Source organism: Platalea leucorodia, assembly GCF_965183815.1.
Source record: "Platalea leucorodia genome assembly, chromosome: 11".
Taxonomy (NCBI): Eukaryota; Metazoa; Chordata; class Aves; order Pelecaniformes; family Threskiornithidae; genus Platalea; species Platalea leucorodia.
In genome coordinates this window covers 4,395,992-4,409,871 of record NC_138833.1, presented here as the reverse complement: position 1 = coordinate 4,409,871, position 13,880 = coordinate 4,395,992, and the positions used below count along the sequence as shown (strand labels likewise).

The following is a 13,880-nucleotide window of genomic DNA, read 5'->3' as shown; positions in this document are numbered from 1 at the left end:
CGAGCACATCGCACCCGTGCTTCCACTGCTCGGTTTTTATTTATTTTTGGTGGTGGTGGTGGGGAGGCTGAGCTGACATAGGGAGCTCTTGGTCAGCTGGGATTAAAATTAATTACCAACTTGGCCCGTTAGTGCGATGGGTCCTGCTGGGAGGGTGCCGCAAAGCATGTTGTGAGGGGTGTTGTGTGACCCGCGCTCGGCTGCTTGCTAAGTACCGCTCGCTCTTCCGAGTAGCTCGGGTCATCGCCCGTCGGGTGTTGCTGTAGACCCACGCGGTTGTGACCGCCACTCTAGATCTGCCCAGCACTGCTGCGTTCGGTTAGGCAGAAGCAGAAAAGGCTTTATCAGCACAGGGGACTTTGTGCTTTGACACGGGCAATAGTATTTGCCTTTCTAGAGCTCTTGGTCATATTCAAGCATTGTGTAGAACTATGTTTATTAGGGAGATGACAGACATCCATGGCAAGGAAGAGAGAATTGTTTAGATATGATGGACCTAAAGAAGCAGTTACAGTGTTTAATGTGTGTATACTGGTGCCTGCCAACCCCAGGAGCCTCCTGCGCCAGCCTCTGCCCGGCGGAGCTGCCTGCGAGAGCCAGCGCTCCTTCGCTGTCTTCCACGGGCTGAGGGTGCCCGTGAGGCTCTAAGTTCGCTCTGCTAATGCAGGCATCTGGCGAGGAAAGTGTCAGCTGTGCTGCGGCGGATGATGGCCCTGTCTGAAACTCTTCTGTGAGCACGCAGCCCTCGGCACTCGGTGCCACTGAGGTGGAGAAGTGAGTTCGATTCCAGAGCAGTGGCAGGTTTCAAATGCAATGAGTAAGGTTTAAACTAAGTAATCCTTGTAAACAAGAAACCTTTATGCTGCAGGCTGTACCTGAAGAGGCTGGGAAGGAACTTTCCTTGTCGGCAGAAAAGCTCAGAGGCAGAGGGGTGCGGGTACCTCTTTGTTACCCTGCTTAGCTAAAGCCAGGGAGCCTGTTCCACGCTGCATCTGGCTAGTAAAGCCCCATTCCCACATTCAAAATTACCCACGGACATCTCCTCTTAGCTTCTCTTTAGAAAAAAAATTATAGCTATAGAAGGTCTTGTCTTCCGCACAAAATCTGTATTTCCTGCGATTAAGGGCCTTGTGCTTAACATTTGGATGGTGGACCATCCATGTAACGCCATCCTACCTTGGTTTGTAAGGTAGGATCTCGCCTTGAACAGACGCACAGTTAAAATCAAGGCCACCCGAGCAGGTGACTGACCTTAACATGTGGTTCTCATGCAAGATCACCAGATGAACACAGGGCAGCGTGACGGGGTGACAGAAACTTTACTTTTTCGGTTTCCTAGGGCTGCAGCCTCAAAGCTGAATGTCGAACATATTCCCATGTTTGATCACCACTGAGTGCTTCAGCAGTGTTTGCAAGGCTGTCAGCAGAAGGGTCAGCCTGACAGACATTATAGCACAAAGCAGTTAATGGAAATCATTCAATGGCACTCAGCTCTGATGTGGTTTTCTTGGGTTCCTGGGGGAGGCTGGTGCTTGTTTGCACAGGGAACTCTTGGCCAACAAACACGAGAGAGCCTTGGGAGGAGGTGCTGCGGTCACGTCCCGTGCAGGTGAGGGATATCCAGCTCTTCTGCTCTTGCAGCAAGGATGAGCCTGGGCTACATGAAGATCGGGGCCTTACAGGGCAGTATTACAGAGGCAGAATGCTGTTGGCACGTTCATTTCTGGCAGGAAACTTTTGAGAAGCTACATTACCCAAGGGATGGGAGGTGAATGCTAGCAATACCAGGGCCGGGCTCCCATCCGGGTTTCAGACTGGCTCTGGGCCTTCTCAGAGCCCAGCGTGTGTGCGTGTGTCAGCCCTTGCACTCCAGGTAGCAAAGAAAAAAAAAAAATAGGGTCTAAATGCTTCCTTCCCCACATTTGTTCCCATGCGAGTATTGTGGAGCCATTGGTCTGGCCCAGCTCTAGGAGGAGCTTCTGTCGGGGCCTTTATTTGGGCCACACGGAGGCCGCTGCGGAAGGCGACCGCGGCACTGCTGGCGGCCCGGCTGGGCAAGGAGGCGAGGCCGGCACCTCCGAGCGCCTCCTGGGCAGAACTGCCATCGAGCGGCCGAAATGCCGCGGGGTGCAACCGCGAGAGGCCCGGCGCCAGCGGTGGTGCGGAGCAGGGTGCGCCGAGACACGCGCCTGCACCGGCGGCCAAGCCCCAGGCTTTGGGACGAGTCAGGGAGCAAAACAGTTTTTTCAATCTGAAACGCAAGGTTATAAATACCAAATTGCTTCAGTTACAGCAATCCAATAAGGAAGAAGGCAACGCACTCCGATGCCGATTCTCCGCCTGGTTTAGCTTCCAACAGAAGCCTGTTCTTGGATTTGTGTCGGCTCTGCAGCACCTCAGCTCACGCTCGCCGAGTGCGAGGGGCAAACCCCTGCTCGCAGCTCGTGGGCTGGCCCCGTCGCAGCGCTGCTGGGGACACAGCCGCAATGTCACTGCTAAAGCCACCACTTAGCTACTCTCCCATAAGAAGGATCCCCGTTCACGTCTCCTTTGCGTTGCTTTAGGTTAATCGCCTATTCCTCGCGGAAAAGTGTAGCAAGGAAGAGAGAGGAAAAGCAAGAGCTTTGAGAGGAGCAGGAGATGGCGATTGGAGGGGAGTGAGGAAAGGGAGGGCTGTAGAAAGGAAAAGGGAGAAAAAGATACAGGGGAAACCCAGAGGGGACCACAGGAGAGGCGGCAATGAGTGGCTGGCCACGGCCGCATCAGGCCAGTCGTCTCCCCCGTTCGCTAAGTGAAAAGCTCTTTAGTACGGCCTCTAAAAGTCAGCTTTAGACTTTCCATTTAGGCCAGTTCGTTTCCAGACATGAGAGCATCTAGCTCTTTGTCATAATTACAAAATACAGGAATTCTTCCAATCTTTTTGATGCACCACACGAGGGTTTTCTAAGTAACTGGACATCCTACGGCTTGCTTGCCGAAAGGGCGGGCTGGCAGCGTGCCCACGCAGGCACGCTGTCGAAGGCGGCAGGGAGCCCGGGCGGGAGCGCAGCGGCAGAGCCGGGAGGGAAGGCTGGCAACGGCCTCGGGCGGGCCCCGCACCACCGTTAGCGGGATCGAAGAGCTCAGGCGCGTGGCGGGGGCTTCGCGCGGGGCCTGTGCGGAGCTGCACGCAGGAACCCATCGATAGCCCTGGACAAACGCTCTCTGGTGAGTACTTAGCGGGACCGGACCGCTTCAGAAGCTGCGTTTAAGAACATCCATATGACGTGCACGTTATTCGCAAAGGAGTTGGGTAGGGGGTGCATCCCTGCAAATCTGTTACCTCTCCTCCCACAGTAATTAATATTAAAAAGGGTACTTCGCTTTTAGTTTAACTAAGTTTCCTTTTGAAGTAGCAGAATCTCCAATTCTGAGGAGTTTCAGCTTTAGGAGAATGGTAACAGAATGAAGGACATCGGGGACTGTGCGACGGGTTCTCATTTTGACCCTCTCAACTGCAAGAAAAATGCCATTCCAGCGAACGACCGAAGCAGCTTACCAGTGCGGGGCGAGGGTCACCCAGAAAACCGGTGATAATGGCAAGTGTCTCACCTTGTCATTTCACGCTTTATGCCTCTACTAAAAAAAAATAACAATACTTCTTTAAGAGGTTTCACTTGTAAAGAACAGTCTGATAACAGCACTTCAAGTCCATCAGCACAGAAAAGCACCTGCAGTGATGGACACACAGGACTTCATCTGAAAAGGTGCCCAGACCCATCCTTCAGAGGGTGGGCAACCGGGCCGGGGGCTCCAGCGCGCTGCGCAGGGCAAACGCAGAGGCCAACGCTGCGCTCGGGCCGGGGTGGCTCTTGTTTGCCCAGCAAAAAGGGGACGCGCTTTCCGAGCGCCGTAGGTGCCACCCGACGCGGCCACGGAGCCGTTCTGCGTTAAAAATGCCCGGGAGTGAATTAATGCCCATAATCAACTCGAGCATCTGTGTCGATATCATGAATCATTAAAAACCTCATTTGCAACCCCAAAAGCAAAACTGTTCTCAAAATGAAGTAGAGCTCCCTAGCTACATACTGCAATGAGATAAAAGCGGCAGGGCTCTGGCTGACGGACGGTTCCCTTTTAACATCCTCAGGAGTGACGGTTTGCTTAGGAGAGGGTCTTTGATCTTACCTCCAATTTTTGAGTGTGGTAGAAATGAGCAATCTCCCCGAGACGACAGATTTCACGGAGGCTTCCTGGCTCGCACGCGGCCTTCCGTGCTCCGCTTAATGCCACGGTACTGCACTTTCAAACTGTTCGGATGTTCCTGTAGGGCCACTGAGCTGATTCCAGGATTGAAACATGGCACTTTGAGGGTTGCCAGTCGTGAGGTGCAGAGAGGGAATTACTACTAAAGCATTTCCCAGTTTTCTGCCGTATCCTAAACAGAGCTTTGGGTGATGGGTACGTAGGACTTCGCTTACCCGGAGACCAACGGACCAGCCCTCTGCAGAATCCAGGGTACGACAACAGCAAGTCATTTCGACATGTAAGATGCTGTCTGCATTAGGTGACAGTGAGACCCTACTGTTTTTTCGTTTTTAAAAGATTTCACAATGGAAGACAAGCAATTCACAGGAGTTTTAGAGACTTTATTTATGTATAAACAATTTAAACACTTTGCCATAAATTATCTTTGCCTGTCTCTAGTCTTTGCTTAGCAGCAAATTAAAATTAATATAAAAACTCAATGAACAATTCATACATGTATATTACAAAAAAGTTCTTGTACCAAAGTTCTTTATTAGACTTTTTTTTTCTTTTTTTTTTTTGTGGTGACTGTAATGTGATTGTCTCAGTTTCTCGACCAAACAAACACACTAATAATTTTTAAATCTGAAACAGTGATTGTGCCTTCTGGCTGATGTATGTACAGGGTGATCTGACGTGGTGCCCATTTGCAATAGTGTAACACAATGCCCACAGCTCTACTGGAACTGATACCAACAAACTACTGAATCTAAACAGACTACACCCTGTAACTGTGTTATACTGTCCACAATGGAAATCTTCAAAGACAAACAGAGTATGAAATTTATTTGTAGTGAGTTATAGCCACCATTTTGAATGTCACTTTACACTCTGCCCTCTTTGAATAAGTTAAGCTTCAGGCCAGACAAGTGGAGGGTCAGAGTGCAAGTGTGGTTTTGTTACTTTTAAATATATTTTTCTTTACTATTTCCAGTGCGCTCTCACTTGCATTCTCATTGTCCTCCAGTTGCTACACACAAATCACCCCAAAGTCATGTTTTAAATGCACCTGTATTTTGCTTTAAATGAAAACCTCTTGGATATTTATCAAACAAGCAGTCTGAATCAGCTGTGTTTCACCAGCTGGTTAGTGAAAGTGGCCCACTTGGATTTCTTAGTTTGCTCACGTGTGAATGGAGTGAGGTAATACAATACGAGGCCTTCTTTTTGTTTTTCTTTAGACCCAGAACAAGTGGGTAATATTTCAGGGGTACTTTTTAATTTGTATGGTTAGAGTTTTCAGTCTGGCTTTAGTCCACTTCAGGATGTGGTTTTTAATCACTTGAACAGTAGCATTTAACTCAAAAAATATGAGCTTGTTTGCCACTTACTATCCCAAAGTAGCTCAGCCTAGTGCCCCCATTTAGGTCTTCATCTCCTTAGGAGAGGAGATAACAGTTATGACTACTGATTCATCCAGCAAAGGATGACAGCAGGTTAATTTGTTACCTCTTTCCCATTTCATTCTGTCTTAAAAACTGGATGTTGCTGCTACTGTCTGCTAGCTCTGGGTACTGCTCCACGGGCAGGACATAATATCCCTCGTAACCTTGAACCCTTCCCGTGTTCAGAAGCTGCTGCTTCTCTCCGTCTGTCCATACGCGGCTGCCCTCTCGGCCATCCCGTGCCTTCTGCTGCTCTTTGGCCCAGGCTGATCCCAGGGCTCGCTGCCGAGCCTGGTCTAACACTCTCGCCTTCTCCTCGTCCAGCGTGTCGGGGGTCAGTCCGTAGCGGATGTTGATCAGCAGGGTGGAATACTGAAACTCAATATTCGTAAACCTTCGAGTCCTCCCGTTGACGAGGAGAGTGGGCTGGGAGACGGTGACGTTGACTCCGCTCTCCAGGACCTTCCGCCCGCTGGTCATCGCGAGGGTGACAAGGTCGCTGTCGGCCGAGCCTATCTTGACAAAGTAATGGGTATCCTTCCCCTCGATGCTGTAGTGCATTTTTTCCAGGTAGTGAGCACTGTTAAGGACAGAGGCAATCTTTCTGCTATCATCTGTGGCTATGCTGGAAATGCCAGTGGTTACACGGCCTTCCTTCACAGCAAACATGATTCCTTTCCCAATGATAGGAGTGGTTGTTGCGAACCAGTGACCTGCTTTCTCTCTAATATTGGCATGTAATCTTTTAGATATGACCTGTCCCTCAAGAGCCATGAAAGCTTGGTTGTGTCTTTCTGTCGTCTGCTGAACTCCTGTAATTAGCTGGGGAAAACAAGACGGAACAAAAAAACACCAAAGAAGATACAGATCTGAAAATACGCATTTCAGAGACCAACACTAATCTTTGCTTTGCTTTTTTAAAGGAAAGCCATGCAGTGAAAAATTCTACGCTACGGGAAGACCACCCTCAGTTACCGCCCCTATACCTATCCCCTTCAGAATCAGGTAATCAGTCATATCAAATAACATACTTCTCATTAATCAGCCTTTGTAGCATACATGTACCACAAATCTCAATTTTGGCAAATTATATGATGTCCGTTATGAGAATAAGTAAGACATAGTCTAGCACAAGTTTAATCAGAGCTTAAGCCAAACAGAATCAATTTATTAAAAGGTGGCACTTAACTTATGGACACTTTTGCCCAGAGACTTCAACCAGTATATAATGACTAAAATGCTTACGAATTTAAGCCTTTTCGAAATTACACGAGATTTGGGGTTCAAAATACCAAAGCAATTCCTGAAGAGGAGGTTTAGATTCTCAAGTAACTTAGAAGCCTGTGAAGCAGGACGTTTAGGTTTACGTGACCATTTCAGTTCTGTTACCACAAATGTGAAGTGAGCCTAGCATAGACTTAGTTGGAAATTGGCCTAGTACTCTTTCGGAGTTTACTAAATGGGTTGGAATTTATTATGAAGGTTGAAAGCATATACCATTCTCCACCCTAACCTGACAAGTAAGTATGAACACTGTAACTGAAGTTAACTGAAGTAGCAAACCAAAGCCTCTATGAACAGTGTCAGACAAAAAATGACAAGAAATCCTATTACAGAGTGAGAAGTAGAACCATTTCTTAGCAGTACAGCAAGTACCAACCTCAGTTTATTGCAACACATATGTTATTGGGATGGTTTTACCAAAGGTACAACAGATGATAAATTACCCTGACAAAGTCTCCCTTTGTCATTGCTAATCAAGTTAATTGAGTTACAACTTGTTAATCAAGGAAGAACTCAATAAAAGACAAACTAATGACACTGTAATGATGGTAACAACGAAGGCTGGCAAGAAAGGCATATGTTCATTAGTATAAAATCTAGCTATGCTCACTTCATTTTACACTGAAATAAATACTTGGCCTTCTGCTGTAACTACAGAAGAGCCCAGCAGTTCTATTCATCGAGTGGGGCAAATTTATCAAGAAAAAGAACTTCATATTTCTGCCTACCTGTCCATTTTCACATGCTTGACTCTCAGACAACTCATATGGCGGTGACACAAAGTACATTTTTGCTCTAGGGAAACCAGGAATAATGTTGCTAAGCTGAAATCCAAACATCACCAACCAGCTTTTGACATCTAAAAATCAAAAATAAGCAGGCAAGTGAGAAATAAATGTGTGTAATAAATATGAGAAATCAAAAAATTTAGCAAATCCATCCTTGGCCGCCTTAATTTCAAGTAGCAGGGGAACTCATAATTTATATTACAGCGTGGCACTTTACAGAATTGTAGTAATCCACCATGAACAGGCACAGGAAATATTGCTTTAAATTTACCCTAAACAGTTCATCAGGGATATACCACCTCTTTCGTTCTTTTTCCATTACAGCACACGGATGATCCAAACGTTTTACTGGATGCAATACTTGTTCCATCTCTGACACCTTCTGATGTGGCTACTGTAACCTATGAACTGTATTGTAAAATGATGTTTTATTAGGTTAGTACTTCTGAAAACATCTGCCAAGTCCTTTGGGAAAATACATGGCTTCTCTTCTGTGTCCTACTTCTATTAGCTGTCATCAGGTCTCGGGAGGCTCCATTAAATGCAGTGAGAAGCCAGACTTGTAATTCAGATGTCTAAATTTAGGTACCATGAATATCCTCCCCATCCCTCCAGGCCCAGTACGGCAAGCAGGAGCTGCACGGGAGGGTTGCGGCTCAGCTCTGGGGTGAGCTTCGGGAAGTTCCAGCTCTGGGTTCGACCAGTAAAACTCTGTCTTCATATCTACTTGAAAAAGCTAACTAACTAAATCAATAACAGTAATTCTCACTCAGCAGGTATTAAGAACTAACGATGTATTTTAGTTATCAAAATGAAGTTTTTAACAAAAAAAAAAAAGCCCATGACCCCATTTTACATTTCTGTTTCCTCCTCCTCTTTTCTGGCTGTCATGGAGACAAGCAGCAGTGCGGGAGCACGGGCACTTCTCATTCGATTTGGACCTATGTTCATGACCGTTTCTGTTTAAAAATCTCTCCTGTCTTTTCCAGCGGCCTTGTCTCCTCGCTGGCCTGCGACGGCTCCTGACGCTGCTGTTGCCTCTTCTTCCCGTGAGCCAAACTCCGTGTTTGAAAAGAGACAGGGCCGTGGCAGGGCACCCTCGACGCAAGGGGCGCGGGCTGGATTTCGAGCGCTCCAAGCGCGGTGCCGGCCGCAGAGCGGGCTGCGCTCGCTGCCCGCGGGGACGCGGAGTGCCTGCCGAGCACCCGCCTGCGCACAGGCGGACCTCCGGGACGCGCTCGGCCACGGCACGGCACCCGCTCGCTCTTGCAAAGCCAAATTTTTAGCAGAGGTAACGTTACGTCATAAAAAACGTAGTACTTCTTTGGCTGCGGACAGTCGACAGCAGAAGTCTTCTCTTAGCCATTCTGACACTAAAATAAGTAGTAGAATACTCTGCTTCTACAAAGATATTTGTGTCTATCGCCCATCACACAGTGCCTACCATATTTTTGCTCTAGCTTTGGACTGCACAGGGTTACCGCTCCTTTTAAAGGCCTCAATTTATTTTATGGTATAATGGTATCTCCTGAACAATTAACTTTAGCTGCCCTAATTCCACAAAAAAAGAGGAGGGCCTGCGTACAAGGTATATAGGTTTGCTTAGCTAATGTGCTTTGCAGCACTGCACTTGCTACAGGAATTCCTTTTCAACAAAACCCGTGAATACAGCAGTGCCGGGGTTAACAGTAAGACTGGACTGGGGCGGGGAAGTATTTTCTGTTTGTTCGTTTTCTATTTTTTTTTTTTTTTTTTAAACTATAACAACCAAGGTGCCACCATAATCACTTCTTGTGCAAGATAATCTGTTTAGTCCATACAGCAACAAATATTTTCATCAGCAATGAAGTATTTTTACAGGCTACAAGGTGTGTATTATACCGAAATGCAATATATCTTCCTAGATTTCATCCAGCGGATGGATAAATTAAATTGATGCAATTTCAGAACGTAGCAAAACACCATGAGATGACACTGAAAATCTAAATCAAACAGTGGTGGATGAAAATAGGAATTTTGTTGAACTTAGGACAACAGATTTTGATCCCAAGGTAATTTTAGTCACCAATATTTTCACCCTATCAGATACAAATCGCACTATCTTCAAACTGCAAGGCAGCTACAGTAGCACCTACGGTGTGTTACACATACGATTAGGTCCCAATGTACTCATGAGACTTGCTATGATTTTCTTTGAAGGAAATGCACACTTTTCTTGAAATCCAAATTACTGCTAAAATTAAGATAGTTTCTTTTTAAAAATGATATCACTGCTCTAATTATTGTATACTGCATACTCAATTCTGAAAAGCTTTTCCTGAAGACATATTAATTACCTTTCTTTTTAGAAATTGCCAGCAGCTAGTTCAAGTACTGTGTGATCTTACTAAGTGAAAAATTATTACTAATTAAGAAGAGGTTACAAGTTTTACCCAATTCTAACATACGCAATCACGACGACTTTATTGTTTCTCAGCTCTACACCCTTCATGAAATTTCTTAGTCTTTCAGGAGGAAATAATTTTAAAAAACATCAAGATTTTTCTTTTAAAGACTAAAGACTGTTTGCATATTAAAAATTAAATGGGAAAAAAGAGGTTTAATTAAATCTATTCTTGGTGCTAATTCATAATGTGCCCATGGGCGCAGTCAGCAGTTAATTTTGAAAGCAGCCCTCAAGGGAAGAGACGCTGGGCAGTTCTGGTTCCCGATTCTGCAACTAACCCGCCAGTCATTCTTGTAGGTGACTTCACTTTTCTTTATATAAAATCAGAATGAACCCATCTTCATACAGCACTGGTGCAATAGGAAGAGCACTATGGCTGTGCTGAAATGAAATATTTAGGCAAATTTCCCCCCCCCCCCCTCCATAATTCAGTCTGGCTTCTCATTTAGCGGCCTTCGTTCGGGGAGGAGCAGTATCAAAGACTCAGGACTAGCCAGCCCTCTTCATAGCACAAAAAGGAAAACGGCCCAGCCTTGATGGGAGGACTCAGCAAATGGCTAGTAAGGAGAAGTCTGATTTCTTTCCCAAATCAACCTCCAAACTGTAGAGTTATTTATAAGAAATACAATGAAGTCTCACCTGTTACATAATTCTTTAGATCCAGTTCATTGCTGAGAGGGTTGTTACTCTTGAACATGTACAGATTGAAAGGAGCGGGTTCTTTACCAATGTTTTTCCACATGGTGTAATCAGGAGATGTCCAGCGTCCAGCCAGGACATCATAGTCCCTTTGGGTAAAATGGACAAGTTTGGTTAAAGGATCATACAGCCCTCCATGGAACCCAATAACCAGCTGGAAATCGGGGTTAGAGTCGTAATAAATCTCCCCATATGCTGTGTACTGAAGCTGTTTGATCATGAGGCCATTGATGCTGAACACGGCTAGCGGAGTGCCTGTGTTATCAGAGGCGACATAATACTCTTCCCCGCTGCTGCTCTCCATTGCAAAGAGGTGGCCTTGCAGATCGTAGTACAAAGAGGTAATTTCTGAATTGGAATGATTGTAGACGTGAGTTACCCTTGTTGGATTGTGAAGATCAGCGTAAAAGTACTGTAGATGATGCCCCAGGTTAGTCTTACAGGAAGCCCTTCGGCCGAGTCCATCATAACGGTACTGAACACTCCACCCGTTTGCTTTGTTGTAAGCTCTTGTTAAGAGTCCTTTGGAGTTGTACTCAAATACATCTGAGCCTCGCTGGCACAGGAATCCATCATCATCAATTTTGTATGGTATGTCACCTAGGCGGGTAATCCTGTCTCTTAGGTCATAGCGCAGAGGCATCAATCGGACGCTGTTTCCAGGATTCAAGAGATGAAGGTTTCCATTCAGATCGTAACTGTAACGCCAGGTTGGCCTATCATTTACTGCTACGCTTTGCAGCTGCCCATCTCCATCGTAATCGTAGGTATACTTGGTCGTGTTGGCATACGGACCAAGTTTCAGTTCCCTTTTAGTCACCCTTCCCATGCTGTCATATTGGACAGTCATCCAGTACATCAGGGATCTGAACATCTCATACTGCACTTCTTTAATGCGTCCATGGGTATCAAAGTGCTTACTCAGTGTCATAACTGCTGTAGTAATAATTTGGTTTATATCATAATAAATAACTCCAAACTTGCCAAAATGCTCTACTTTGCCAGAAATCTCATCGTAACGGTAAAGATCAACTGGAAGAGGCGTCTCACTTATTATGGGTTTGATGCTTGCGATTCGAAAGCTATTATCGTGATACGTATAATCGAACCTTGCATTGACCATACCTTCTTCAGAGAATCTGTAGATTTGTTTGTCAACGAGAGGACCAATTTTACGATAGCGGATTGTACAAGAAAATCCTCCACTTTGCAAATTCACCATTTTTAGGACACCTGTCGTTTCATCATATCCAAAAGTAACTGCAGTGCTGTCATAAACAATTTCAGATAATTTAGACAGCTTTCCATACTTGTAGAAGACTTGTCGGCCAGTACCTAAAAATGATGTTTTCAAAATCCTCCCATCATCGCTGTAATCAAAAATCACTGATGCATTGCTTTCAGGAGGATTATAAATATTTCTGATGTAGCCAACAGAGGTGTGAGTTGACATGCTGTGCCGAGCAACGCTCGGCATGGTAACAGCGTGAAGTCGGTCTGAAGAATCGTACTCGAAGATGTACTGTCGTTGGCTCTGAAGCAGTAGTACCATCGACTACAGGGAAAAATATGAATACACAGTTACTAGCTTTCAGCCTGTGACCTCTCGGAAGGCATTAAAGAAAAGAAAAGTTTACTGAAGAGGCACTAACGTTATATGAATACAAGGAGAATTAGGTACGTTAGTTAGGGGCACAAAGCTGCTCCGGAGTATTGTCAGATTGCCAGATGAGAGGATCTGCTACTTGGAAATCAATATGCTGACACTCCAGAGAAAGTGTAGGTTAGCAACCTATTAGCTACGCTCCCTGCAGTAGGACTTCTTTTTTTCTGAGGGATGCAAAGGAGTTACATAAATGACTTGATTTATCTTTCTGCTAGCAGTTGTAATTCCCAACTATTGCTGTGAAATACGTGAGAAATTAAGCAGAGAACATCAGCTCTGGTTTGCTTAAAACAACAGATACAAAGAAGGGAAAGGGAAAATAATATGCAATTTTGAAGTATTTAGGACACTTTTATGATTGAAGTGTCTTAATTAGGCTAAGTAAAAATGCATTACCATATTTTCATTAAATAAATAATGATTAGAGATGAATTACCTGTTTCTACCTGAACCTTTTGTCAGCTTTAGTCATGCATTTTTGGTCTTAATTAAGCACAATTCATTGTGTTAGTTTATGCCATTATACGGCAGCCTAACCACTTTCAGGAAAATATCAAAAGACACAAACCATGAACAAAGTATTTCCCACTAAAAATTAGTCAAATTCAGTTGACTAATTGAAAAATAAGGAATTTTGCAATGGGGTACAAAGGGATTCTCAACAGCTGGAATACATCAAATTTAGGTAATTTGTATGTGTGTTATGTACAGAGCTTAAAATGAAGCCAGATAGCATTTTGTCTCTTTGTAGCTGATATCAGAAGGTAAACCAACATCACCTACTTTTTCTAGATAGGTGTAGCTCCAAACCTTCCCATCCGCAAACATGCGCGAGATGATCCTGCCTTGCTTATCGATATCCGTTCTTTCACTCATGGCACCGCGCTGGAGCCCAGCCAGGCGCCCGTTGAAGAAGTAAGACACGTTGACGGCAGCCAGGCCGCTGCTAGGTAGCCAAAGGAAAGGCCGTCCTAGCTGATCGTAAATTATCCTCAGCGTAAATTTCCGGTGATCGTCATAGATTTTTTCTGTGCGAATGTTCCGGTCGTAATCAATGGACAGTAAATTCCTTCCGTGCACCTATTGAATGAAAGCAGGCTGCATTCAGCGAGCGGTGGGCACTACGCCTCTGTGGATCTTCAGCGTAAAAATAGCATGCACAACAGAGAACTCCATTTCCCCACATGTTTGAAAAGAGTAGGATGTCTTCCTCTTAACTGGCTTTTGCTTTCTACTTCTCCGGGTATTCAAATACGTAACTTTGAGTGTTTTACTGGGGTATTTCCCATCTCCCTGCAACACGGGAGCTGTAATCTTACAGAGAG

The 13,880-nt window shown here is 45.3% G+C and overlaps 1 protein-coding gene across 6 annotated transcripts in view; it reads right to left on the bottom strand.

Moving 5' to 3' along the window:
- Positions 1 to 5,613: 5,613 nt before the first annotated feature.
- The window catches only part of TENM2 (teneurin transmembrane protein 2), a gene marked incomplete at its 5' end in the record, with an annotated part of 535,531 nt that continues 527,264 nt past the window's right edge, over positions 5,614 to 13,880 (bottom strand). For all 6 annotated transcript variants that reach the window (XM_082323887.1, XM_082323888.1, XM_082323889.1 and 3 more), the window contains 4 exons: positions 5,614 to 6,494; positions 7,685 to 7,815; positions 10,830 to 12,444; positions 13,339 to 13,635. In XM_082323887.1, coding sequence (XP_082180013.1) covers positions 5,733 to 6,494; positions 7,685 to 7,815; positions 10,830 to 12,444; positions 13,339 to 13,635 — 2,805 coding nt within the window. In that variant the 3' untranslated portion in view covers positions 5,614 to 5,732. The remainder of the gene's footprint in view (positions 6,495 to 7,684; positions 7,816 to 10,829; positions 12,445 to 13,338; positions 13,636 to 13,880) is intronic.